Here is a 27959-nt window from a genome sequence, read left to right as displayed (position 1 = left end):
TTGTCTGTGTTTCTCAGTCACGCTCGGCAGCCTGTGCCGTAATAAGCAAGTTACACATTCCAGGAGAGAGAGACAGAGTGTGTGGATGTGTGTGTGTGTGTGCGCGCGCGCGTGTGTGTGTGAAAGAGAGAGAGAAAGAGAGAGCAGCAATGTTTAGATGGGTTATTGGATGGACCTGATTGTCCATTACGCAGAAGGAGTCTAATTTTCGGACATAAACAGCGATGGATTGGACAAAGTGTTGTTAAAACTGAGCGCTCAGCCGCGTAAATGAAGAGGTAAGCCAGATGAAAGTAATGATCTGACAGAGATATTGGCTTATTTTTGAAGGGAACATTCCCGGGGTGGTCCACTGCATGTATCCATCCCTTATTCTATAGACTGCTGCGCTCACTGTAGCCAAATTACCCTGTAACTGTGTGTGTCCGCCAAATGCCTGAATTGTCTGCATGTTGGCTTATGAATTCATTTTGCATCAGTTCCAGCTATTAAAGCCTTTAAAAAAAACAATCATGGGCTAAACCCAAGTGTGGTTAGATTTATCTAACGCACAAAGAAATAGTGTATTAAAAGTAACATATGCTGCTGTAAGATTAGGCTATCAAGGGGCTGTGAAACTTGCCGCAAGAGCGATATGATGCATGATTATTAACTCGACTCTGCAAATGCTCAGCGAGCCAAATGCCTTAACAGTCAAAATTGAATACTTAACATGTTTACTTCAAATCTGAAATGTTTAGAAGAAGACCTGATATAAAAAGATAGAATAGAATTAAAGCAGTTCTAACGACAGTTGACTATTGCGACCTAAAAAAAGAAATATTATTTAACACTCATGTTGAAGAATTAAGTACAGCTAAAACGGTGCACTAGTGGGTGGGTAAATGTTTTTGCCCATTTCCTATAGACGCAGTGGAATAAGATGTCATAAAGGGGTGATATAACCTACTGCAATTACATGAACCCTTTTTATGTTTGCCCCTGAAAAATATACATTACGTGGACATTGTTATCAATTTACAAGCCTCCTTCAAGAGAGTCCATCTATATCTCTCACTTAGTCTCATTACGCATGGCGCATAACGCACATACAGTTATACATTAAGTTTCCGTCACCAGGTGAACGGGGAGAAAATATGGACGCCGAGAGTCTTATTCAACACATTGAACGAGACATGGAGGCCACTTCATGGCCCTTATCAGTGACCGCAGACTGGCTGGAGGACGGAAACGAGACGACTGAAAATCAGTTCCAGCAACCCGACTGGCAGGTGGGAGAAATACAGCGAGATCAGAAATGAAACACACTGAAATCAGCGCCAGCTCGTTTCTTACCGGGAGAGTCAGAGCCAGCGGAGCCCGGAGGCATTTAGAGGAAAGTTAGATGACAGATGAGAATGAATGAATTAAACTTGCACTTACTATTAACGTCCTATAAAAGTATTACAACCAAACAGAAAAACATGCTTCTTGAAATTAGATGTTTGAAAATGTAGTCTTGGGATAACAGAGACAGTCTGTAAATATCTATGATCTAGTTGTGAAATTGGACACTCAAGGAGAGTAGTGAAGTTTTTTGGAGATAATTGGAAGTATTCTTATCATGATCTATTCGTTTTTAGTTCAGTATCTTTTAATCAAGTCTACTGGAGGCTTTTAACTCGTTTGGACAGTTGATTCTTTTCATTGTCCTGCTGCCCTTTGGTTTTGCTTACTGTAATGCGCCTCCTCCTCTCCTCAGGTGGCTCTGTGGGCTATAGCCTACTCCCTCATCATCCTGGTTTCCATCACCGGGAACGTCACAGTGATCTGGATCATCCTCGCGCACAGACGCATGAGGACCGTGACCAACTACTTCATCGTGAACTTGGCCTTCTCTGACGTTTCCATGGCAACCTTCAACACTCTTTTCAACTTTGTCTACGCGCTTCACAACGACTGGTACTTCGGCCTGGGTTACTGCCGATTTCAGAACTTCTTCCCGATCACCGCAATGTTTTCATCAATATACTCGATGGCTGCCATCGCAGTGGACAGGTGAGGCAGCTCTCTTACAAACCGTGCAAACAAACCGTGCAAAGAGTTTAGCTTAATGAACTCGTCGTAATTGTCTTAATGTGTCGTAGAATTGCAGAAGTAGAATTACATTATGCTTAAGCTGGTGCGCTCATCCAAAATGCCATTAAAACGAGCAAGTCAGCGCCTAAGAAAGTGTTCTAAACCAACAATTAGACACTAATGGAATGACTGATCCTCATCTCCTACAACAGCCCATTTAAGAGCTGCATTATGCAAACAGTCAAAAAGGGATGGATGGCCAATTACTGAAACAGTCAACTCAGCAGTACAGAAACTATGTTGTAATAGCAAATAGCCCGTTTAACTGCTACATTACACAATCTGTAATATATGAATGTTTCTTTCTTTATGGATTTTAATTGTGGTGTACACTGTGAATGTGGTTAACATACTGGTTGGGTGAATACTAGATATCCTGAAAACTATGTGTATTTTGGTCTTTAATGGCAGATGCTGGCATGGCCCACTGCCATGTTTGTCCATCAGTTAATTCTGCACTGACACATTCTCAGAGCTTCAGTGTCAGTCAGTGGTTTGTCATTGTCGATTAAATGGCATATCCCGCAGATATGACAAGTAATTCAGATACAGCACTTAATAGCACCATCAGCTGCAGAAACTGCTCACCCAATACAGATTAAAATGCTGCATGAAGGAGATATGGGTCAACAGGCAGTGGAGATACAGATGTCATTAATGCTTACTGGAACATGAATGCTCAGTCTGTTCTTAGCATAAAACTGTGGAACTCTAACACAGGATCTGTATACTTAGTCACCACTTTATTAGGTAAAACTGCACAATCCAATGAAATAAAATAATAATGACAGTTTTAGTATAAATTTTCCATATGAGAAGCTTATGTTCATTGTTGAACCTGTGGCTAGTGGTGTTGTTGCAATAAACTACAGGTGTTTCTAATGTTTTTCCCTTCATTTTCACACGAGGGGGACCGAATGTTAATACATTCCTGTCCTGTACAACACCACCAGTAATTATAGCCTCAAAAATAACCAGGGTTGACTGCACTCCTCTCTGACACAAACTGAATGTAATAAACTTCATAGGGCTGTTGTAAAAGACTGCATTTGATAGTGCAGCTGCAGCTTATAAATTCATAACTGTACGTACACTGCAGTGCAGTCGTTCCAGATGAGAGAGTTTCATTAGAGCATTCATTAATCCCTCATACGTGTAGATATGTGATGCATGGCTCTCTGGCTCAAGACAGGTGTAGTGATGAATGAGCCATATGCAGGGATCACAGCAGGTGTAAAATCTGCCAATAACTCAATCATTCCTCCTCAATAGTTTCCCATTTGTGTAATCATCAGTTTACGTGACTTTCTTTCGTGTCATCAGCTGCAGCAGCAGACAGAAAATGCATCAATTACACATTAAACAGATAAACTGTGAAACATAATCTACGTTCATAAATGCCTCCACATTGCAGCAACAGCCCGAACAGCACGTTTTCGCTTTTCAGAGGTGGGTTAAAGAGCGAGGCCACTGGAACTGAGAAAGTGAGAAGAGAGAGCTGAGGTTGATGTAAAGGCAAATAGAAGACCCAGGAGTGGGAGTCCAGAAAAACACTCTTCATTTTTCCTTATTTACAGATTGTTTCATTCATGGGCTTCATTATTTACATTTATGGTTCACATACATGGTTTAAATAAGAAGGTTGCAGGTTTGTTCATGTCATTTATTATATATTTTCCTTTTCATTTTCATGCCACTGGGCGTAATTTTTCTCAGTTGTTTTAACCATAACAGCAGAATTCTGTACTTTGACTTTGAAATCCAATCTTTAATGCAAATCATTTATGCAAGATCACACTGTTATTATCTATAAACATAAAAATGAAAAAAGAGGCACAGCCATTCAAATGTATTCACACTGTTAGTCCTGAATAATTCAGATGAATGATTCATAGCCATAGTTGAATCATTTGATCATTTAATGTTGCTAAGCAAATGATTGAAGTACATTGTATAAGATTGACAATGGATTACCATGGCTATCAGGATTACTGGTATCATCATTTCACCTTTATTAGTATTATTCTACTTTTGTGTCATCATGACATGGTACACTGCTGCCATCAGTGGACTAACTGGGCTGATACAGCAGGGGGCACTATTTGTTTTCACTGTAGTACATTTCACCTCCTTGTGTGTGAAGGTTCTTGTTCTTGCAGTTCATACATGCAAATATGTACAGTGGCTTTTATCCTGGATCTTCATTTACATACTGCGAGTCTTTGCTGCAATTACTTTATCTCTGTTTCAGTAATCAGTCTTTCCCTCATGCAAGTTAATACAGTTTTTAAAAAAGATTAATGACACAAAGCCATATGCATAAGGTACTATATTTTTGTGTCATGAGAAACAAGAATTGCCCATAATTACTAAACACTCTGTCACCACAATGAATACTGTTTTACACGGGCAAGTAAGGAGGAACAAATCACTGTCATTATTACTGGCAGGTGGCCAGGACATAACAAGAGACAGAGACAAACACACAGGCAGAGAAACAGTACATAAATATTCCTCATCTTTAATCAAATGCAGATTTATGTATGATCATCCCTCTGCCTATAAAGTGCACTGAAATAATTTAAATAATTCCAAATACCACACAAAATATAGAGCTGTTCATTTTGTACAGTGTGGCACCTCCCTGTAGTGTAAAGCTATCTTTCATTAAGCAGACCCCCCTACTCTACAGCAGATATCAAATCAACAGAATCTGTGAAATTATTTCATGAATGCTTCACACAGAACAAAATATGAGGTCTGTGCTCAAGTTTCAAGTGAAAGTACTGATTGAATTTTGTCTCATACATCAACATACAGCTTATTATTATTATTGTTCATCCATTAGCTCATATACTGCATGTTTCCAGTTATTTCACACCTGATGGTTTCATGAATAAATGGTTCGATTTTTATTGTGAAAAGAGAACTCAACCTTTAACCACCTACTACACAAACTTTAACTGTGTATCCATAGGTAAAGATACACACAAATATACAGTACATGAATAAACCCATGTTTTCCTCTTTCAGGTACATGGCCATCATCCACCCTCTGAAGCCCCGCCTCTCCTCCACTTCTACAAAGGTTGTGATTGCTCTGATTTGGGTTGTGGCATTTTCATTGGCTTTCCCTCAGTGCTACTACAGCGTGACGAGATTTTATTACCCCAGAACCGTGTGCATGGTCGACTGGCCGGATGATTATGGAGGAAAACATCAACTGAGGTGAAAGATCAAATCAAGATGATTGAAAAACACGGGTATAAGGAGTTAGTGACATTTACAACAAGACAAATCTATAGATCTGTAGTATAAAATAACAGGTGGTCGGGTTTTTTGCACATGTGAAAACACTTGCACATACATGTACATATGGCATATTTTAAGTACTGTAAGGTAACACACATGGCATACAGACATATTCTATCTGTGTGACATGACACATTTTACAAAAAAGCGTTCTTACTGTAAAAAGCCTTTTTAAGAGAACAGCAGCAATTTGCTGTATCAGTATACAGCAAATGATTATGATGAGCAAATTTCAAAAAATCAAGCCTTCATTTATGTGAAGGGTACAGTTATTTTATTTGAATGGTTCATGCCCTTCACTTTGCACACTTAATGTCTTTTTAAACTTCTCTTAACAAATCCTTCTTAACTGGCAATTCAGTGCAACAGCTGGTTAAAGGTACAGCAAAATATTAAAACAGGGGAAATATATCATTAACCAGAAGGACTCTTCACAAAATGTGGGCTTAGAACCTGACAATATCTTAACCTATTAAGTAATTATTCATGAATGATTCATGTCAGTAGGTTACATTACAAGAGGAAGTCTTTAAAAGCTTTGGTAGTATGCAGCTTTCTCTCTTTTTTCCCCTGTAGTTACCAGTATGCAGTGATATTGCTGATCTACTTGTTCCCTCTGCTGGTGATGCTAGTGACCTACAGTTTGGTCGGCCGGTCGCTGTGGGGTGGACACATCCCAGGGGAGGCGACAGACCATTACCACAGTCAGATAACAGCCAAGAGAAAGGTCACACACTTTGATTTTTTTGTTACCATTAACTCTGAGCAGCTGTGCTGAACTGAGCTATGCAATATTAAAAAGAGGTGAAGTTTAAACCCAAAATAAAACCGAAAGTACAGCTGTAATGTGATATGATTATATATCATATATAGTATGTGATTTCTCATAGGTGGTGAAGATGATGGTTGTGGTGGTGGTGACCTTTGCCCTCTGCTGGCTGCCCTACCACATCTACTTCATACTGGGATCATTTAACAGAGACATTTATAAACAACACTACATTCAACAGGTTAGCAGCCGCCTCTCTGCCTCTTATTATTTCTATTTAGTCTGAGTTATCATTTTATTTGGTATAATGTTTTCTTTCTATGTCAGGTGTACCTAGCTATATTCTGGTTGGCGATGAGTTCGACCATGTACAATCCCATCATTTACTGCTGTCTGAATCAAAGGTAAAAAAAAACAAAAAACATTTCCACACCCAGAAACTCCTTCAATTCCACATTTTACAACGTAAAGCAGGAAACCACGTCTAACTTCTTTCTACAGGTTTCGTGCTGGTTTCCGTCACGCATTTGCTTGGTGTCCCTTCATCAAAGTGTCGGAAGAGGACAAGATGGAGCTGCAGCACACGCACACCTTCAGAGTCACCATGACACGCAGCCACCGCAACGAAATCTCATACGCTCACACCTCCATCAAAACAAACAACACCTTTGACACTAACTCAGCTGTCAAAAATGAGCTAAACACAGAGACGGACACTTGCATGCAGCTTAAAGAACTTACACCGTTGAGAACATACAGCGCACACAATACATATGCAGTGAAGAGGCCAGATGGCACAAAGTCACCAGCTGCCAAACTTATGGAGTACAATCACTGACAACTGAAACAAATCATGATGGGGACATTCTTTGTGGGAAGGCAACAGGGTTTTTCTGCAGCTAAAACAGAGCTGACTGAAGTCAAGACTGCAGCTTATGATGACAAAGATAAATGAGTTTGCAAACAGCCAATCAGAACTGCTCAAACAATGGTGACATTGATCCATGTGGAAAGGAAAGGAGATGTTAATTATATGTGGGACTTGGGACCATTAAGGGTTTTTGTTACAGAGGTACTATAAATGAATGAATGTGACTATGTTTTGGTGTTAATGCCAAAGTGATCATGTGAGTGTGTGGAACAAGAACAACAGCGACTTATTCTGGCATTGTTAGCATCTGCTGCTAGCGGGAATGTCTGAAGAAAAATCCATCCATCTTTCTTTTTTTTTTACTCAATGTCATTCTCCTTCCCCCATGCTCCATCTCAGAAATCCTCTCTTCCATCACTGATGCTTTTCTTCTTCTCCTCTTTCAGAGAAAAGCTGCAAACTATGATATTTTAGTGTAATTGTAGAATTTTGATCTGTGGTTACTGGTTTTCTAGTGCATACAATGGATGAACAGTCCACTGGCATCAGCACCGAGCCTTAATGTTGTTGTTTTCTGTATGTTTTTTTAACTGCCCCGGACACATGACATCACTATCAAAAAGGTATGTCCATTTAATTCCTTTTCTTCACCAATCATCATGCACAAAGTAATAATTAAATCATTCGCTGGTTACTCATGTTAATGAAAAAAAGTCTTTAACCCTGCCAGCATTCAAAATTAGTGCAGATTAGCTCCTATAGCTACCCTGGGATTGACTATATTGATGACTTTATAATAAATGCCATGTTATGAAAAGTGGGAAGTGATACATACACTGTGAAACTTAATGTGGTGCAGCAGCACCGACCTCAACATTTTCTGAAGACAAGAAACTGTACCCTGAATGAAAGTAGAATTGCCAGTTTCAGAAGCACCTCCTGTTTCTAACATTCATTTAACAGTAACACATTAACTTATCATTATGTACTTTAAAAGGAAAATCATTCTTGAATTTATCTCTTTATTTCACAGGACTGCTGAATCTTCCTAACATTAATTTTATTGTTGGCATATATTTATTACTGTACAGTACAATTCCTTTGAAATCTCAGTCACATTGTGTGCAGTCATGCAGTATGTTGCTCATATGTTGTGATTTCACTGGTGTAATATATTTCATGGTCAGTGTACAGTAGAGTCCATATTAAAGTGCTGCTACTTAGAAGAATCTGATGTGAAATGTAACATTAACATCTATTGAGTATATTGATGTAAAATACGCTAATGAAGTGCAAATGTAAATATGCAACATGTGTGATGGTCGCACATTTACAGTCAGGTCATGATGTTTAAATAATGTAACCTGTCAGCGTTAACATTTCAGAATGTAGTAAAAACCTTTTGATTCCTTGTAACAACTTTTTAACTTTTAAAATACACACAGTGATGGTATGAAACATCTGTATTTGTTAAAGTGAAAAAAAGTCATTAATATGCTAGTAAATGTGACAACAGTAATAAAACTGCAGTACAATAAGTACCTATACACTTTTTTACAGACGGTGCTGCTGGAGTCAACAGGTCTGGAGTCAGTGTGTTGCTCAACAACACCTCAGACTAAATCTTTTGTGCAAAAACCACAACATCAGATTGACACAGGTTTGTTTTTATTTAGTGACAAGTTGATTGACAGTGTTGGACAGATACAGTCTGGGTTTTGTGAACAAAGAGGCAAAGAGATTAAGGTGTCTGTGTGTTTTCATGTGCTGAGATGGCTTTTAGATTGACTTCTGAAGGCAGGGGAGCTCAGGATCCTCCTGGAGAGGCTGGCTGTCTTTATCCTGGTCGTAAGTTAGGAATGGAAATTCAACTAGCTAGCAGTTTTGTTGATATGATTTGTTACCAGTATTAGCTTCAGGTTGGACCGGTGCTTATTTGTCCCCATGAGCCAGAATTTAAACTGTGATTCACAAAGATGGCAGTAAAATGTTATGTAACTTCTTAAAGGTCCATCTGTGCACCACAGCTGCCTCTGAGTGATGGTACCCTGTTCTAATTGAACATCACTGACCTGGTGCATGAGCACCACAAGTGTAAGAATGCATCTTCATTTTAAAAACATTTATCTTGTTATAGTCTTGAATATGTGTATGTGGGATCAAAAAAGGCCAGCCTTTTTCTCAGAACTGACAGTGATCAAATAAACCCATCTTTCAATGAGTATCATAAGTAGCAGTCATTAATTTGTTTATTTGCTTTAACTGAAGAGAAAAATAAATATTGAACTGTGCTACTTGAATGAGCCATACAGTAGTTCACTTAACAGCCTCCTGAGCTTTCAGGAGCATATGGAGAACATGGAGAGAGTGTAGGAAGGAACTTAATTTCCAAATTATTTCAGTTCCCCTTAAAGTTTCAACAACTTTAATATTCTTCTTACACACAGTTTGGCCATCGTTGTTCGTCTGGCATCTATGTTAGCACCACATTCCTGTTTCATGGCTGTTGGTAAGTAACTGGTCACCCTCACTGTGGTGATGAGGGTAGCCGGCACTTCTTAAGACGACAACAAATTATCAACATCTGTTATTAGAACCAACAACAGGATTTCTACTTAGTAAAATACAAGTGCTCTTTGGACATATTTTACAGTAGAGTACATTAGAGAAGAATAGGATTGCCGTGTTGATTAAAACAAATCTTCACATTCAACAAGTACGTGACATGGCTTTCCCTGCAGATCAAGTCATGGTAAAAGTCCCTCTTTTGTTATGTTTCTGCCCTTGTTCACACGACAGGTACCGTCTGAGGGATTTTGCATGATGGCTTCCTCTGTGTGCATCATTTTCGCAATAATAACATTTCTCAATATCTCCCAATATAAAAATAAAATAAATAGCTACAATATATGTATAACATATTGTATTATGTCTGGGTAAGATATTAAAAACAAAAAAATATTCCCTTTCATCTCATTACATGTTAATATATCATACTCCTGGCCTACAGCAGACACACTCTGACTTTGGTCTAAAACACTGTTTTAACATCTTCTGAACATGTTGCAAGGATTTTTACTGCACGATGTTGTATTGAAGTGGCCCTGCAGCTGTTGTGTTTGTTGTACTCCAGACTTCAGTTATCATTGGAGTCCTCCAGACGGCGACACAGGAGCATTACAGGAGCATGTGAAATCTTTTTTCTGCCCTGCACATTTTCTCAGGAGTTGAATGTACATGTTTTTTCTTTATAACTTTAACCTCATAAATCAAAAAAAATTAAAAACCTTTCAGAATTTGAGCATTGTTAAAATGGTTAATCAAATATAATCTAACTACAACATGGTGCCTGACTCTCTGCTACTTTACACAGCAGAGAAAGCTATCTCCTCCTCCTCTCTCTCTGTCACGTAGACAGACTAAGGCAGCTACTGGAGCGTGATACATCGACTGGATGGGTTGGATTTACAATGGGTGAGAAAAGAGTGAAAGACAAGAGTGGAGGGGGAGCCCAGAGAAGTGGGGAGATAACAGTGAGACAGGGGAGATGTTTTCTATTTACTGTTCAGCTCTTGTCTCAGTCGGCAGCCCACGGCTGTGATGAGTGCAGCTCCTTTCCCACTGCCGTCCTCTGACAGCAAGAAGTTGACATTACACTGAGGAGCCAGTTCATTAACTGTCTGGTGCATGATCCGGGAGAAACTAGAAAGAGACAAAAGATTTGACAAAATGTTATTCAGTGAGGTGCACTGAAAAAAACAATATTGTACCAAATCAGAGAACCAGTCTAAATGTAACTTTGAGAGGAAGCAGGGTATGGCACTCACGCTTCAGTGAGTTAGATCATGATTTAATAGCATTGGCTGAATCAGCCTGCAGGTGGATGAGCCAAAACTGGTCACCATCCGGATAAACGCGCCTCTTACACGTTTAACAAGCCAAACAGCAGTTTGTGTATGTAGGTGCCAGAGAACTGGAACTCTCTAATTTGAATAAAGGACTGCCTCTTCTGGCTATGTTAGCTTGGCCACTGATTATAAATTGACAGGATTAGGCAAAAAAAATAAATAATCATTTTTCATTAATAGAGCTTTTGAGCAGACACTAGAAGACAGGAGGTCGATTGAGAGATCTCTTGTATTGTGCAAAGGGCAAAACATCTCAAACAAAGATGAAATGCACAGCATTTAGGTACTCATATTGTATCATAAAGTCACTTGGTGGGATTTTTTGCCAAATGCTTTGTCAGGCTCGACAACAACACACAGTTAAATGCGTCATGAGATGGCTACAAAAGAAAACTGTTCTGAAAAATTTTAAAAAGTAGCAGCAAACAGGGACATTTGTTTATTCAGGTATAATGGCCTGCAGCTTTTCACATCACTGTTGCCGGCAACAGGTTGAGCCCGCTCTTGTTTGTATTTGTGAGTCTTCTGTACAATAAGTGCACGTCAACACCTTAGGGATGACGTAAATCGAATACAGCTGTCGTGTAAATAAGGTGAATGTATCATTAGCTGTACTGGAACATAAAGCAAGTGCTTTAAACTAGTCAATTCAGCACATGACCAAATGGCCTCATCCTAAGTTTTATCTCTCACTGATGCCTTATGCACATTAGTAGACAATAGTTTACTATGATCAGTTACTGGTGAATTAAACTCACTGTGGATGAAGTTTGTAGAGCGTTCCATCAACCCCTACAGTGATGTTGAGATGGTCCAGTCCTCGGTTCTCTCTGATCTTATCGACCACGGCCGCCATTCCTGCCCCACACAGCTGAGCTGCACGATGTGACACTGTTCCACATACCTACAATGGAACCATTATCATTATTGCAACAGTTAACAAACCAAGCCACAAATGCCACAAGATAAATATAACTCTACAAGTCTGGCTCTGACTCTTGAATAATCACATGTCTGGCTCTTTCATAAGTCAGGTTTGATAACAATGTATTGTGGGGCTCAGACTCTTAGACTCTGTTGACTATCCAGTGTATACACTCTGTTACCATTTTATTAGTTACACCTAGCTGAAACTCATGCAGTCTAGTGCAACAGCATTGCAATGCATAAATCTTACATTCTCTCCAAAAACTGTTCTGTTGCAAAAAAAAAAGGTCAAGAGTTTGCGTTGATAACTGCCTGTGACATGTTATCAAGGTTTGAGCGTGAGACTGGATTAGCGACTACACATGCTGGGGTGCTAACATTTGAAAAACTTTTTGTAATATAATGGTTTCTTACTGTTTGAAATAAGTATCCCAATATCTTACCTCTTTGACAATGATACTGTCATCACAGGTGCTGTCCAGTCCTAAGTGTTGTAGGATGGATCTGACTTGCAGCAAAGCCAATCTGTCACTGGAGAGAGACACACACAAAATATTGAGCAAGTATAAAAGCAGAATGGGAATAAACTTAACCAACAATGTAAATACAACCATAAAGGATAAGAACATCAGCAGCCTAACAATGAAATAAGGAAAGATCATTTGTTGCAGATGCTGATCAAAGTTTGTCGGCATCTGAATAATGCCTTGCCACTCTCTCACACACACACATAAAAAAACAGAAATAAACACAGTGCATTTTTTACCTCTCTATCTGTGAGAGGAACTTTGTTTCAAAGATGCCTCTGGTCTTCAGTGTCTCAGAAATCTGTCCTCTAAACAGGAATCCTCTCTTTGTCATGTCTATGAGGATGTTTCGCACAATTTCACCAAGGTACATGCCGCTGCACATTTTCTCATATCTGTAGATCACACATAAGCACAAAACATAAATAGACACACACTGTACATGCATCCACAAACACTGGAAGTCATTTATAAAGAGGAGTCTGGGAAAAGGTTAATAGACTAACAGGTGTTTCTGACTTGAAGAGCATGAATATTATATATATATGTGTGTGTGTGTGTGTGTGTGTGTGGAGGATTTTAACCTTTGTTTGCCTGGATTGAGTGAGAAGTCATCCACAGCGCGGTCATATTCCGTCCTAATATCATCAAGGCATCCGTTGTCTCCGAAAGCCCCCCATTCCATGTTGACACACATCCGTCCCTCATCTCCCTCAATCATCTCGATGTTCCTCATCTCCTCCATGTAGCACGCATTACTGCCAGTGCCTATGATCAGACAGACACATTAGACATATAGATCACAGAAAAATGAATATTTATCAGACAGAGTCAATGTAAGGTAAACTAACCAGCAATGAGTCCGATCTCACAGGTGGGTTCCTCATAGGCACAAGTCATCATGGTTCCCACTGTATCGTTGACTACAGCCACTACATCCAGGTCAAACTCCTGAAGAGGAAACACATAAGGTGATGCAACATCACTGTTTGCATTTTTACTCACAGTGCCATGTTAACTGACTCCTGCTCCTCATATCCTACCTCTCTCCTCTTAATTGCCTCCCTCAACAGTCCCACCACATCTTCTCCTTCACAGTCTGTCGCCTTGAAGCCTTTGGTCCATGTCACCAGGATGCCCTGCGCGTGCACACACACACACACACACATTTGAAAACTGTGATACCCTGCATAGGATGTGCTTCTGTGGGCTCATGAAACACAATGTTATCAAGCCAACAACAAAACTGCATCCTGAAAAGTTGATAGTATGGTGTTTAAGATTAAGTAAGACAAAATACAGTATATCAGAGAAGAAAGAAGAAGACTACACTCACAGCGTCCAGGCTGGTCTGCCGGCAGGGGAACGAGAAGGTGAAGCCCAGAGGAAGACGAGCGTTCTTCATCCCCATGTAGTCCAGGAAGTCACTGATGCACTGCACAATGTGATCAAACAGCTGGAAGAGGAGGGAAGATATTTTCGTCCCGGGATTGCAGTGATTTGTCTTTCACCAACAACGCTCAATATGAAGTGTTTATTACTATTATGTGAGGTTTGGGCAGAGATATGTTGGGAAATGTGTAACATCACCAAACTACATATGCATATAAATATATTATAGAGATTGAGTTGTCCCATAGGAGAGTGTGCAGAGGTCTAATCAGGCAAAATAAGAGGAACCTCCTGTGAAATATTACAACAAGATAGTGAAAGGCAGAGGAGGCAGATGGAAGAAACATAGCAAGGTTGAAAAAGCCAAAAGTAAACGGGATTAACCTAAGCCTGTTAAAAATCTATGTTTTAAAAGACTGACAACTCCTCACTAACCTTGACCAATAAGCCTCTCTATCTATCTACCCCTAACCTATCCACCCTCTCTATCCTATTTACTTAACTCTGAGCCAACGAGCATCACACCCCTGACCTCCCACCTAACTACCCAAATCTTTGTAGTACCACCACCAAGGTCAGTGGAGGTTAAGTTCAAAGCTTTTCACCGCCTCTGTTTGCAGAAATTCTGCCAGTTTAACATGGATTATTGGGTCAAATGACTAATGGACCTCACCTCCTCTCCTGTGCCCTGCATGACTTCTAGAGGAATAGCGTAGATCTTGTTGTGCATCTCCACTGTTCTCCTCTTGCCAGAGCGAATCTTGACCAACAGAACTCTGAAGTTGGTTCCACCTAAATCCAAAGCCAGGAAATCACCATTTTCTGGATGACAAGAGAAGGAGACAAACAGATAGATTAGTAAAACAGTAACCATATTAAACACGCATACACACTCAGAGATCTTAGCTGCTTTTTCTTCTGACCAGACACACATATGCAATCACAAGTTGCCAGCTTGAATATGTGTGTGTTTGTGTGTCACCTGTGCCATCCGGAGTGCTTCGTACAAAGGTTGGTAGCATTTTGACAGTAGCACAGTCCTGAGTGCTCTTTGAAAGGCCATTTTGGATCTCTGTCTTCATTCGCTTCTTTACCTAAAGAGATAAAGAATATTTCAATTAGCAAAGTAACACACAGGAAATGATGCACATACACACAAATACACACACACACACACACACACACACACACACACACACACTGAGTTTCTCTCACCTCCAGCAGCTGTTCGGTTGTCAGGCGGAATTCGGACAATGTTTCGGCGATTTGTCGTGATTGGTCGGCGAGTCTGTAGGCCACAGCTGTCACCATGGCAGCACCCTTTCCACTGCCACTCTCTGATAGGAGGAATCGGACATCAGAGTCCGGGACCAGACGACGGACTGTCTTATGAAGACGACGGGCATACCTGAAATTGACGTAGAGTTGAAGTGCTGAAAGTTTTAATAGCAATTCTCCTCTTCATCAGACAGTGTATTACAGAGTGACAATATTATGTAGTTTATAATCCACTTTTGAACCTCTGACAGTAGCTCTAAATTACTATAGTAGAAAAGTGAGGAGCAATGATGAGATACATGATATCAAATGGAACAAATTAAAACAGTTCTGACAGAGTATACAAAAGAAATACAAATGAATACACATTTGTATTTTACTGTGACTCACTGTGGATGCATCTTGTAGAGAGATCCATCGATGCCTACAGTGGTCCGAAGTCGTGACACACCTTTGTTCTCTTTTAGCCTTGTCAGGATGCCAGCCAGCGTGGCAGCTATCAGGTTGGCAGAGCGGAAAGACACAATGGTGCAAACCTGAAGGAATAGGAAAGAAGAAGAAAGAATGTCATCAAGCAACACATCCAAACTCAACAAACTGTAGAATAAATATGATGCAAGTGGTTTTTACAACACAACCTGCTTTAAAACCTCAGATATGTTACCGTTCGAAATTAAAAGCATTTAAATGCTTTTAATGGTTGAATGATGACTATATTGACTATGTATTGTTTCCCTATTTTAAGCGTCTTCTGTGTCAAGAGGATTCACATGATTCATGTGATATTTCAGAAACGGTACACACATGCTGCACAGCGATACAGTCATCAGCTGAAGGCTCCACGCCAAGTCTGGTCAGAATCTCTTTGGCTTTGGACAATCCTTCCTTACTCCTAACCAGGGGAGAAACAGAAAGAGATTGATATGATTGAATTTTAAATGATTGTATAATGTATAACCACTTGATTAAGCTAGTGCATTTAAATTTACAATTTGTAACCCTGTAGTTTGACTTACTTCTCTATGGCTGAGACGTGCTTAGTCTCAAACTTCCCTTTAGTAAGCAGCTCGGGGGTGATCCTTCCCTCAAACAGCAGGCCTTCTCTGGCCATTTTCACAAGAATGAGACGAACCAACTCCCCCATGTACATACCACTGACCATCTTCTCAAATCTATGGCATAGTGGAGGAGAAAAGAAGTGGGTCAAACAAAAATCCACAAACTTCTGGTTAAACATCCTGAGATTTGGAGAAATACAGTATAATTATATCATACTTTTCTCCAACAGATTGCTGTACTATAATAACTAAAGTGTTAAATGTGCTAATTCAGATGCCTCGAGCCTCATGGTGAGGCTACAGGCATCTCACAGTTTTAGAAAAAACAAGGGCAGAGGGCCAACAAAGAGCATTGCCTTTTTCTCTGCTAGTCAGTCACAGAGCCATCAATCAGCTACATTTATCCAAAGATTAAACATCAGGGTTGGAGGTGCATCACTGCTATCCCTAAAGTTTCTATTAACTATTTAAGAATAGATGATAACAGTTTTGCTTTGACATACAGCTGTTTGCCAGGGTTGAGAGAGCCTCGGTCTATCTCTCTGTCGAACTCTGTCCTGATGTCTTCCAGCCTGCCATCGTCCCCGAAGGCTCCCCACTCAGTGTTTACACACATTCGGCCCTCATCTCCCTCCACCAGGTCAATGTGACGCAGCTCCTCCATGTAGCACGCATTGGTGCCTGTACCTAAAAACACAGGCATACACATCCTTAGTACGTCATCTAATTTCTATTCTACTTGTTCGATTTATCCATTTAAGGTGGAACAATGGCAAATGCACTCTTGAACCCGATTGGTCCGTTAACTATTTAAATACATATAGTTTTTATTACCAATGATGATGCCGACTTCACAGCGTTGGTCGTCAAACCCACAGGTCATCATCGTTCCAACCGTATCATTTACTACAGCCATGATGTCAGCATTATAGTCCTGAAATAATAAACACACATACATAAGATGAAAAAATGTTGTCTGATTTTCTGTCATCTGTGCCATTCTGCATCCCACTTTGGATTAAACCAAATGCATTAGGATACAACAACAACGAGCTGATGATTACAGACTACGGAACAGAAGTGTGGCATCAAATGAGAGAAGACTCACTCCTCGTTTCTTAATAGCTTTGTTGAGCAGCTTGACAACATCCATCCCCTCCACTCCACTAGCCTTGAAACGCTTTGTCCATGTTATCAAATATCCCTGGAGACAAACAGAGAGAGAGAGAGACAGAGGGAAATGAGAAGGGAAACAGAAAGATTTCATCCTTAATAGAGATTTGGTTTTGCTGGGCAGAGCTTGGTACACACATTACTGTGGATCAGGCCTCCGTCACAGCTGTGGCAACTTGTAATGTAAATGGACTAAATGATAATCCTCATATATTTGACTGAAAGATATCAATAGGAAAGAGTCATGTGTCACAAGAAAGTTGACTACACAGCAAACTGTATAAGCAAGAGAAGTACTTTCTAGGCTGGCTACTGCTCGATAAATCAGCTGATCAGTTTTACCTCGTCCAGTTTAGTCTGCTGGCAGGGGAAGGAGAAGGTAAAACCCACTGGCAGCTTCTTGTCTTTGATGCTGTGTTTTTCCATGAAGTCACCAAGACATTCTGCCACATGGTCGAACAGCTGAAACAGAGATGGAGAGACGATGTTTCAGGTTTAGATGAAGAGAGACTCTGTGGGTTTGTGTGTGTGTATGACTGTGTATTTCAGAATAAACCTACTCTTGTTCCACTGCCGTGAATTATGTCCTCTGGTGTGTCATAGATCTGACTCTCCATCTGAACAGTCTGTTTCTTCTCATGGCTGACTCTGACACGCAGGATCCTGAAGTTACTGCCTCCCAGATCCAATGCAATGAAGTCTCCTTTCTCTGTCGAGACCAAAAGAGGGAAAAAAAAAGGCAGAGAGGGAGAGAAATGTCATTTTCTCCAGACTTATACACTGATATTTTCATTTGTAGCACATATATCCCTTTCATTGTGAGGGGCAATGTTTCAGTACTTAATAATTAATAACGTTTCCCTTTCTTAATAAGGAAAGTGTTGACATTAGTGAAGAACATGCAGCAAATAACAGCTCTGAACTGGGTTGTTACTCAACAGGAAGACATGCATTATCAGTACATGTTCCTTCTATTTGCTTATAAAACAAATATAGCACTCATTATGCGTCAAGTGTTTCTTCCTGTGTGTGTGTGCTGGTGTGTTTACTGTAGGTTTGCTTGACTCTCTATTCTGTCCTGCTGTAAGCTCACCTTCCTGTATATATATTAGTTAATGATTTTCCAACACCACCAAACGTATTATGGCCGTCATACCATCTACTCGAGACATTATCAGTGATGATGCTTGATGAGTAGATTTTCAGAAGTAAACTGTTACAGAGAAGGAAAAAGGCAGTAAAGCCCAAATATAGTGTTTCCTTTCAATTGACACTGTTTACGCAACAGAGAGCTCTGAGATAAATATTGTTTTAAGCACTGTAAGGTGTTATTTTGTTCAGCAAATATTATCTGTAGGAAACAATACTAGTGTGTTAAAATGTGGTTTAGCATTGCAGTTACAGAAAGAACCCTTGATCTTGATCTTAGCTGCCATCTTATCCCCTAAGAATACACATCATGTGTTGATGGTATCTGTAACCTGTGATTAAGAACACTATTACTTATTTAGAGGATTAAATCCCATGAAATTCTGTTATACAATTAGTTCACTTGGCAATAAGTAGTGATGGTAGTTAATTCTTTCTCTCTGAATTGGGAACATAATTGGTTTATAGCTTTCTGATTAGATAAACTGCAATAGTGTTACGCTGTTTATCACAACTGATTAGTAATAGCACTCAGGGAGCGTATTAACCATTGATAAGAGGCGATAAACCAGGCTGTGCCCCCAAACTCATCACAGATATGGTCTCCTCCCTTTCTATTACTCCTATTTCCCTCCAGCTCTTATTCAGTAGAGGTCCAATGTAAACAAATCGAACAGTAAAACTTCACCTCAAGTGCACATTTAGAAAGTACTAACAGGATGTCCTACTACAAGTCAGAAAGTTCTTGGTGTTGCTGTTGCAGACTGATTTGTGTACAAACCGATTTAGAAACAGTCTATCTTTGCCTGCTTTTAGAAGTTTCCTTGTAGACTGATTTAAAATGTGGAAATGCAGCATCATGATATTTCTGAGTAAAGGGTTAAATCATATTAGAAACACACTGTAGTTTCACATCATCTGTGCTGCAGATTAGAATGCAAGGTCAGGTCAGTGTAATTCACTTGGGGCAGAGTGACTGATAATTTATCTAAAAGGAATGTAAATTCATTAGAAACAACCAGAAACCAGTTTTAAAACTGGGTGTCAAGACATCAAAGGATATTACAGTCATAGTTTTAAGATGATAAGAAAACACTCTCTGTTGGTAAGTGGGAACAGAGAGGAGTGAACCATGGCTGTTCACTGTTATTTTTGAAAATATGCAGATAATTAAACATCTTGTGGTGGCTTACAGTGAGACGGTAAAACATGTCCTCTCTTCACAGCCAACACAAAGGCTAATTCCTGCTCTCTCTAACCAGGCAGAACAATAATCCCATTCTTTTGAATAGCTGCCAAACACCACAGTAGCTCAAACAAACTAAACAACCAAAAAGTGTAAGAGGTCATGACTGACATGCTGAACAACCTTTTTACTGACATGTTGACTGACAGTTAGGAGGTTGCATCGACTGTGATGTAACACGGGCATTTCTCCATGAATGCCTGCTGGATCATAGAAAAAGTGATCACGGCGTCTGGTCAATGAACAGTAGCAGCAGGAAAAGTTAACTGTATGAAGCCAGGCTTTGAAATAAACACTTTGTTATATAACTTTGTGCACAGGCCTTTGCAGTGTTGTAACTTATGACTTTCACTGTCACTGTCTTCTCTAACAATGACAACAGGATTAGTGCTAATCTTTGAAGTGTGTGTGTGTGTGTGTGTGTGTGTGTGTGTGTGTGTGTGTAAGTAATTGCGTGTGTTCTTAGATACCACATTCACAGACTAAAGTAGATTTAAGATTTCCTTTGTAGCTACCTGTGTTTACTTGTATGGTGGGGAGAGAGAGATAGTAGGCTTTGCTTCAGCTGACTAAGGTAATAAAATCTGTCTCTCACTTCAAGTGGACTGACACTCATTTCCCAAGGACATCATGTACAAGATATGAAAAAAATTCTGACTCATATTCACCTGAATTACACGGACAGAATGACTGCAGTACATTAGGATTAGACCACACGCAGCAGACAATGACACAATGACAATATTTGTGTGCATAGTGTCTGTTACTTTATGAAGAAGAAACAGAGATGGGATGTACCAGATATGTGGTATGATGTGGTACTTTTTGTCACCTGTTTCTTACAAAAAAACATTTTATTGGATTTTATTGTTCTCAAACCAGATAAACAACTTCAATTGTTATCATCACCAACTGTCACAAGTAGCTCTGCTAGTAATCTAATCTGACCACACACAATGTAGAGGTCGGTACTGTTGACTCACAGCTAAAAGAACCTCGGTTTAGATGTTTGCCCCATATTACTGTGGTTTCCTCCTACATGCCAAAGACATGCAGATCAGGTCAACTAGACACTTTTCATAAATGTCAGGTACAGACAGGGCCCAGCTACTATGAAAAATAAATAAACTGGCCTTTTCCATTTCTCCCTCCATTACAATACACTGTCTTTGTCACTGCATGACATTGCTTAACATTGCACATAGTGAAGTATTATGTGTTTTGTCTGTAACTCTACAGAGCTGAATGGCATTGGTCAAAATGCATTGTACTTAGCTGTCGTTTCTGTAGCATCAACATCTTTATTGTTTAGATGAAGCAGAGTTAGATTACATTCCTTTAAAGGCCGAGCAAAGGGGACACAAAAATTGTAAAATTGTCATTTTAGATCATATTCAATTTATAGGTTTCTCTGAAATTTAGACCAGGGTTCAGGGCTCCATGTTCACAGACACTTAATAATAATAATAATAATGTTCAATGGCTGATTGTGCAGCCAGATGTTTGTGGACACTCATTCTTACAGAGATAAAACGGTCAAACTGGTTTTGACACAGACAGTCCATGACCCAATGGTGTACAGATAATCCAACCATGGTTACAGTGAGGTATAAGAAACTAACCTGAGCCATCAGGGATTGACCGCACAAACGTTGGCAGCATCTTTAGTGCGGCGGTGGGGTTAGTGTCCCGACCCAGTCCTTTGGCCAGCTCCCTCCGAAAGCGATGCATGATGTCCAGTAACGTCTCATCAGAGAAACGCATGGAGTACAGGTACTTATCGATCTGAAATGAAACATTAGACAAAAAACAGAGGCATTAATCTTCCTTATATTGACTATCAATCAGCCACATATTGAAATCCACGCACACATATACACAACACTATGCTGTGACACTGCTGCTGATTCACTCTGTTAATAACTGAACTAACTGAGATTTACTGGATTTGCTAATCATATAGCCCCTATTTTCTATAATAATGCAGTGGGTATGACTAACTCCCCATCCCATAATGTTTTAGTCATCCAAGAGGATAATCTACTTCCTGGTTGACTGAGATAAAATTAAATTGACCCCAGCCCTGCTTAACCCAGAAATGAATCACAGCCATATAACATAATAACATGACTATTTTTATGTTGCTTTATTGCAGAACAATGAAATGAGAGTCATTGAATGTACCTATTGTAAGGTCAATGTATAATGAAAAGCACACAGCAAGAGCAGTACATTCAAGATGTTAACACACTCACTCAGCCAAGGCAATATTATACAGAAAAGAATTTTCTTTGTGACTTTATCATTTATATGAAAGTGATGCTGTTAAGTAAGGAATCAATTACATCAAAGTCACAAATTTTCCTGGTCAATAATTGTATCAAATCCACAGATAAAGCACAGGTTTAGAAATCATATATCTTGACCTGTTTTATTTTCTCAGTCTGTCGCTCAGTCTGTCGCAGATACAGCACACATCAGCCTGAGCTGTGTGGCCTTTCAGGAACAGGATGTTAAACAATCCTGGTGAAATCTATTGTTGCATCACTCGATGAAGCGAGGGCCTGCTTTATGATTTGAGTGTGACAAACCAAGAGTGGAATATGACTCACACATAACTCTGGTTAAATGTCACGTTCATTATGTCTCACTCTGTAAAATGACAGGGGAGATTAGCAGGAATAACTCTTCCAGTGGTCAGCAGGACTCCTAACTAGATTATCGTCAGTCTGTTTCATAACACTGACTCCCAGAATATGTGAGATACATATACCTGTATACATAGTAATCACAGGGTCAGACTAGTTCACACAAATACACTCACATGATTCAGTATCCACACACTAACAATTCTTGGATGTACTGTGACGTTCACTGTGGCCCAGTGTGATAATTTACTAGTACTACTCATTGTAACAGGCGTCGGGTAGGAATTCTGTAACTTCCTGTTTTAGGAGTCACACATTAACTGTATTTCCTGTATAGCTCTGGTCTGTGGTAACATGCTCAGGACAATGCCAGTTTGGGTGTGAGAGAATTTATAGGAAGGAATTTGCATCTGCTGGCCACAGAGATGGACTTTATGGAAGAGAAAATGTGTGTGCTGACACTAAAGGACAGATCCAGTGCTTTTGACATAAAGGCTCCAGTCAGCAGATATTTACCTCAATGTACACAAAACTATAGTTTGTTTGTTTCTTTTACTAGATAGTAAAAAGAAAAGATTTTTATGCACAAAATACAATAATAAAGATAATTAAAGAAATGTATACAGGGTGAAATGAAATATGGCAACAATGTACCAGAAGTGACTGAGTAAAGAGTGTGAGATTCTGGCTACTTTCAGCAGTTTGTCTTGCTTTTATCATTCAGTAGATGGGCGTTAACAGGTCATTTGAATAATATAAACAAGTTGTGAGCCAATGTGGCTGGAGGGTCACATACATGAGAACAGCACTATCCAACTGTTAACTACTCTGTAGGTGTTACATTCCCCAGATTCTGTCCAAATGTGGAATCTGCCTCTGAGATGAAAGCTCATTAGCACATGCTCTTGTCAGACTGCTGGAGCCCACAGCTGAGAAAACGTAACCTCTCACCTTCATAAGCTCAGTAACATACATTAGTACTGTGAAACTGCTAGATGGCACCATAAATGAACCCACATCCTATCCCCAGTTGTATTTTACACTGAAGTCTAGTCTGTGGTTTGAAGAGACATTTTAACAGCAGTGACATGTTGGTGCCTGACAACGCCCTCCCTTCATGACCCTACTACATACCCTCAGCGTCTGTTATTTCACTTACACACTAAACACCTCTACACACACACATACACACACACACACACCCTCTCTCTTTCCCTACAAACACATACTACCCTTTCTATTTTGTACAGACACATTTGCAAAAACATGCATAGAAACAAAACATGCATAAAAGTATCAAGGGAAAAAAAAGATAATTTAAAAACAAACTAAATAGCTACAGTTTGGATATAATATGCAGATATGCAGGCATGCAGATATATAGGCAGCATTACCCAACAAGTTTTGTTTTTGCCTTGTCAGCATATAACAAACTGCAAACCTATAGAGACTGAACAGTTACGGGTACGCTAACATCCTGCTGATTTGTCCTGATGTGACACTGTGTTCTCATAAGGGTAAGGGTAAGACCCTAAAACAGCTTAAAAACAGATATAAAGAGGTTGTTACATTTGTGCATGTATATTAGCATTTGGTGTGTTTGACCCTGGTCATCCATCTAACATGAGGAAATGAAAGCAGATTTGAGCAAGAGCTGCTGTACCACAAATGTCTACAGTTTCCAACAACAATATCCCATACAGAATGTTGATGTGAAATGATTTATGTTATTGCTGAATATGAGGTTAAAAAAAATACACAGCCAAAAAGCCTTTCCAAACTCTGCATGGTTCTGTACTCTTCTCTTTAAATGACACCTTGTTAAAGTTTCATTTATAGAGAATAGTGAAATGGTTGCTCACACTGGTGATTCTATTCACAATCAATACTCAGTCTGCAGCTCTGTCCAGCGTGTAGCGCATTATTTTCGTTCAGTGGTCCTTGTGGTTGTGTCCATCCAACTCTCTCCAGCTCCTCTGACTTAAGCCGACAAACACTGAGGCCTCATGTCAGATAGAGACCTTCACTGAAGGTCACAACACCCTAAATTAATTCTAATTCAAGAAAATAAGACTTTTATTACTTCCACACGACAGACTGCCTGTCAGACAGTACACAGTATTATATCTCAAACAGAAACAGATGTGTTTTTGCTTCTGTGAATGAATATATAAAGTTCAGATGAGTTTAGCACAGATCATGTACACCACCATTCTGGCTGTCAGCTGATGCAAACAGATCCATTCAGGTTTGGCGCTTCAACATGGTGATCAATTGCTGCCAACACATTCTGCTCATGCCAACTGCTGCTACACACTGCTGCTGTCTGCCAGGGCTGCTGCTCCCTGCAACTCACTGCTCATAATGGTTATATCCTCCATATCACCACCCAGCCTCTTCCCTCTCCTGGTTCTTTGTTAATTATCAAAGATGATGGACACTGTACTGCCAAATACAGCAAATACAGCACGCATTCATACATGATGGTTTGCTTCATGGCATGGGTGTTCTTCCCTGTGTTCTCAGTGACCACACCAGCTTATATACAGGATATGTGCACTCGGGTGCCTTGGATTCTTATTCAAATGGCCTAGTTAAAATAAGAATGTGTTCCTAATCAGCTAATTGAATCAGAATACATTCTTAGCCAGTCTACTTAAATAACAATGTGTCCTAGCTGACCGGCCAGGTCTGGGTTACAATGGGGAGGATTAAAGGCAGGCACATTTCTCCATGGCAATTTAGATAAACGGGAAATCTCTTGAACCCCAGGCTAAATTCAGTTCATGCTGCAGGAAAGAAATGAGCATCACTGTAGTATGACTCAGCACTCTGCAGCAAGAAACCATGTCTAAGCATTTCACTATAGCTGGACATCTCATAGCTCAGATAAATGTCTCTACTGTGGCCTTTATACCTCACATGAATATAGAAAATGCTGGGCTCAACAAATATGATTCATCTTCATCTTTCACAATTAACTGCACTTTCTCAGTTTGTCAGGTTTTTCTGACCAAAAAAGGAGGGTCTGGTTTTTCAGTACTGTTGAGCAAAGTGTCATTTCCTGGCAAGGTGACACAGGGGCCTCTGTGGTCTGGACACATAAGTCTATAAAGGCCATGTTTTTCCCTCAACACACCTCTGACACACAACTTTCTCTGATACCGCCTGGAGCTTGGTTTAAGTTTCAGGAAGAGATTGCACTCTCTCCCTCCCCACCCCCCCCCCCCCCCCCCCCCACCCCCACACCCACACCTCCCCCACCCCACCCCACTCCTCTCCCTTCTTCTCCCTCTCCTTTCTGTTTGCATTCCTCCTCTTAACAATGTCCCGTTCTCCTTGTCACTGCAAGGTGATTCAGGGAAGCACTGAAACCTGACTCCGCTGTGTATGTACGTGTGCACGACGTTGTGCGCACACACCCTCGCAATGTGGAAAAATACTGTCCTCCACACTGCTCCCTCCTGCACCTTGAGGCTCTTTGACAACCACATACACAACCCGGTCTGCCTAAAAACACAGAAGTGATGAAATAATCTGTACACTTTTGCTTGCAGCTGCTTGAATCCTGAGCTGCGTGTTGGAGTTGTTGTCGAGGTACTAGACAAGCCCTGCTCTTTGAAAAGCTACACAATGGCTACACACCTAGCACTGTGTGCGAGTGTATTTGTGTGTAAGCCTTCTCCTCCTGTCACCTATGGTCACATGGTTCAAAGCTGGCCTATTTTAGGGAGGCAGGGAGAGGCAGAGAGCAGGAGTAAAGAGGGAGGGTGATGCATTGTATTACATCAGATTCTTACTGCTGATAAGGATATTTTATCTTAATGGACTGTGATTTGACTTTGGCACAGCAGGTACACCTGGGAATAACAGCTTTGTGTATCCTTGTGTGAACAAAGAGTGTATAGTTTAAGTGAAATGAGAGTGAGGATGTGTGACAACTTTTTTCCACTTACAGAGGAAAAGCACCAGCGAAAAAAAAGATCTGCGTTGATGCAGAAACTGCAGTTGGTGATGACGTGGGAGATCATCAGAGGGAGACCTTAAAGGGACCCTGAGTCTTACGTGAATTAAAAAGCACATGTTGAGAGATGGCTTTGGAATAACCTCAAATTCAGGAAACGTTAAGTGATCACATTCCTACTGACAAATATTATGACACAACGGGGTCTGGAAGTATTTTAACCTCCACTGACTCAGGTTTACTTTATGGGGCTACAGTAGATTACAGAATACAACTGACTGTGTTTGTCTCCTGGCAACATGATTTTATGGCACACATGATCAAGAAGCACTGGGAATCGTTGAGGTCCGAGTGACTGGAAAAGCTCCGCTGGCACACTCACCACTGTAAGAGCAACCAAAACTGGTCCAGTCAGTTTTACACCAGAGGTTTTACAGTGGGGGCTGCTCAGCTGAGGAGTAATGAAAGACACATTCATGGTGTTCACCTCATGCCATTCTTCTGCTTCAAGCTGAACTTTTTCATATTCAATCAAGCTTGAAAACTTAGTAAAAGAAGCTACAAGAGTCAGTTGTCAAAATTGGCTTTTAAATGGACACAGATCATATGAAAAATTTAGCTTATTCTCCTCTTTCTACTCTGCTGAGAATAAGTATTGTTTTAACAAGGTCATAAAAGAAGGTCAGTGACCCCTAAAATGACTTTTCTCCTTCCTGTCAAGTTCCACCACCTTCTCATCCCTCCACTCATCTGTCCTTTCATCCTTGCCTCTGACTTCCTCTCTCCTCTTCGCCACACCTCTCAAAACTTACATCACGGCACTAATCACACACCCATGTGTCATGTATCCTTACACATCTTACTACACCAACACGCCCCTGTGCAGTTTGTCACGTCTCACAGAGCCTGGTTGATTCAAATCTCGTTATAAAAGTCAAATCTCTGTGATTTTCTTGCACTGCTCTCCCGGCATGATGAACATTTTTCTCACTTCCTGAAAGACACATGTCAGCATTTCCTTACATGTTCTGCACTTAAAAAGACGTTCTTTGATTATGAGAGTATGAATAAACTCAGTGACCTCTACACTCCTCTGACCACTCTCCTCTCTTCTCAACTTCATCAAAAATAGATGTGGAAGAAACAGAGAGCACTCACCTTTTTAACCTGGTCATCCTTGAGTTCAGTGAAGTAATAGGCTAGTAGTTGGGCTGCAATCATCCTGGTCCTCTTTCTCTCTCACACACACATGCAGACTCGCACGAACACACACGCTCTCTCCCTCTCTGTGTGTGTCACACACACGTTCAGACTACAGTCAGATGGAGAAAAATCCAAAATAAAAATGTAAAAAAAGATAGAGAAACTCTGCTCTGGCTCTTCCTTTTACATACAATCTGTCACACGCCACAAGAGATATAAAAATATCCTGAATCCAATCTGGTGAGGTTTAAAATAGACAGAGCTGCTTCATGTGCGGCTAAGACTCTTCAGCTCTTCCTCCTATGTGCATGTGAGTGAAACCAGGAAGCATGAGTGAGACAGCAAGTTCAGCTGCAGGAGGCAGAAAGAGAGAGGGAGGGAGATAAAGAGAAAAAGAGGCGGGGAGGGCCAAAACA

The 27959-nt window shown here is 40.3% G+C and overlaps 2 protein-coding genes across 2 annotated transcripts; one reads left to right on the top strand and one right to left on the bottom strand.

Moving 5' to 3' along the window:
* tacr2 (tachykinin receptor 2) lies at nucleotides 1–9111 on the top strand. The gene is made up of 8 exons (XM_018666801.2): nucleotides 1–278; nucleotides 1120–1271; nucleotides 1742–2037; nucleotides 5152–5346; nucleotides 6007–6157; nucleotides 6321–6440; nucleotides 6527–6603; nucleotides 6701–9111. The coding sequence occupies exons 2-8, from the start codon at nucleotides 1137–1139 to the stop codon at nucleotides 7035–7037; spliced, it is 1311 nt and encodes a 436-aa protein (XP_018522317.1). The 5' UTR covers nucleotides 1–278; nucleotides 1120–1136; the 3' UTR covers nucleotides 7038–9111.
* LOC108876951 (hexokinase-1) lies at nucleotides 8722–27905 on the bottom strand. The gene is made up of 21 exons (XM_018666800.2): nucleotides 27499–27905; nucleotides 21351–21513; nucleotides 17894–18042; nucleotides 17676–17795; nucleotides 17269–17364; nucleotides 16995–17094; nucleotides 16664–16847; nucleotides 16119–16274; nucleotides 15907–15994; nucleotides 15493–15638; nucleotides 15040–15232; nucleotides 14807–14918; nucleotides 14498–14646; nucleotides 13769–13888; nucleotides 13476–13571; nucleotides 13284–13383; nucleotides 13017–13200; nucleotides 12672–12827; nucleotides 12349–12436; nucleotides 11737–11882; nucleotides 8722–10772 (listed from the first exon to the last, which is right to left on the bottom strand). Exons 1-21 carry the CDS (start codon nucleotides 27559–27561, stop codon nucleotides 10625–10627), a joined length of 2757 nt encoding a protein of 918 aa, XP_018522316.1. The 5' UTR covers nucleotides 27562–27905; the 3' UTR covers nucleotides 8722–10624.
* Nucleotides 27906–27959: the final 54 nt, after the last annotated feature.

This window comes from Lates calcarifer, linkage group LG2 (genome assembly GCF_001640805.2).
Source record: "Lates calcarifer isolate ASB-BC8 linkage group LG2, TLL_Latcal_v3, whole genome shotgun sequence".
Taxonomy (NCBI): domain Eukaryota; kingdom Metazoa; phylum Chordata; class Actinopteri; family Centropomidae; genus Lates; species Lates calcarifer.
This window is presented reverse-complemented; position numbering and strand designations above follow the sequence as displayed.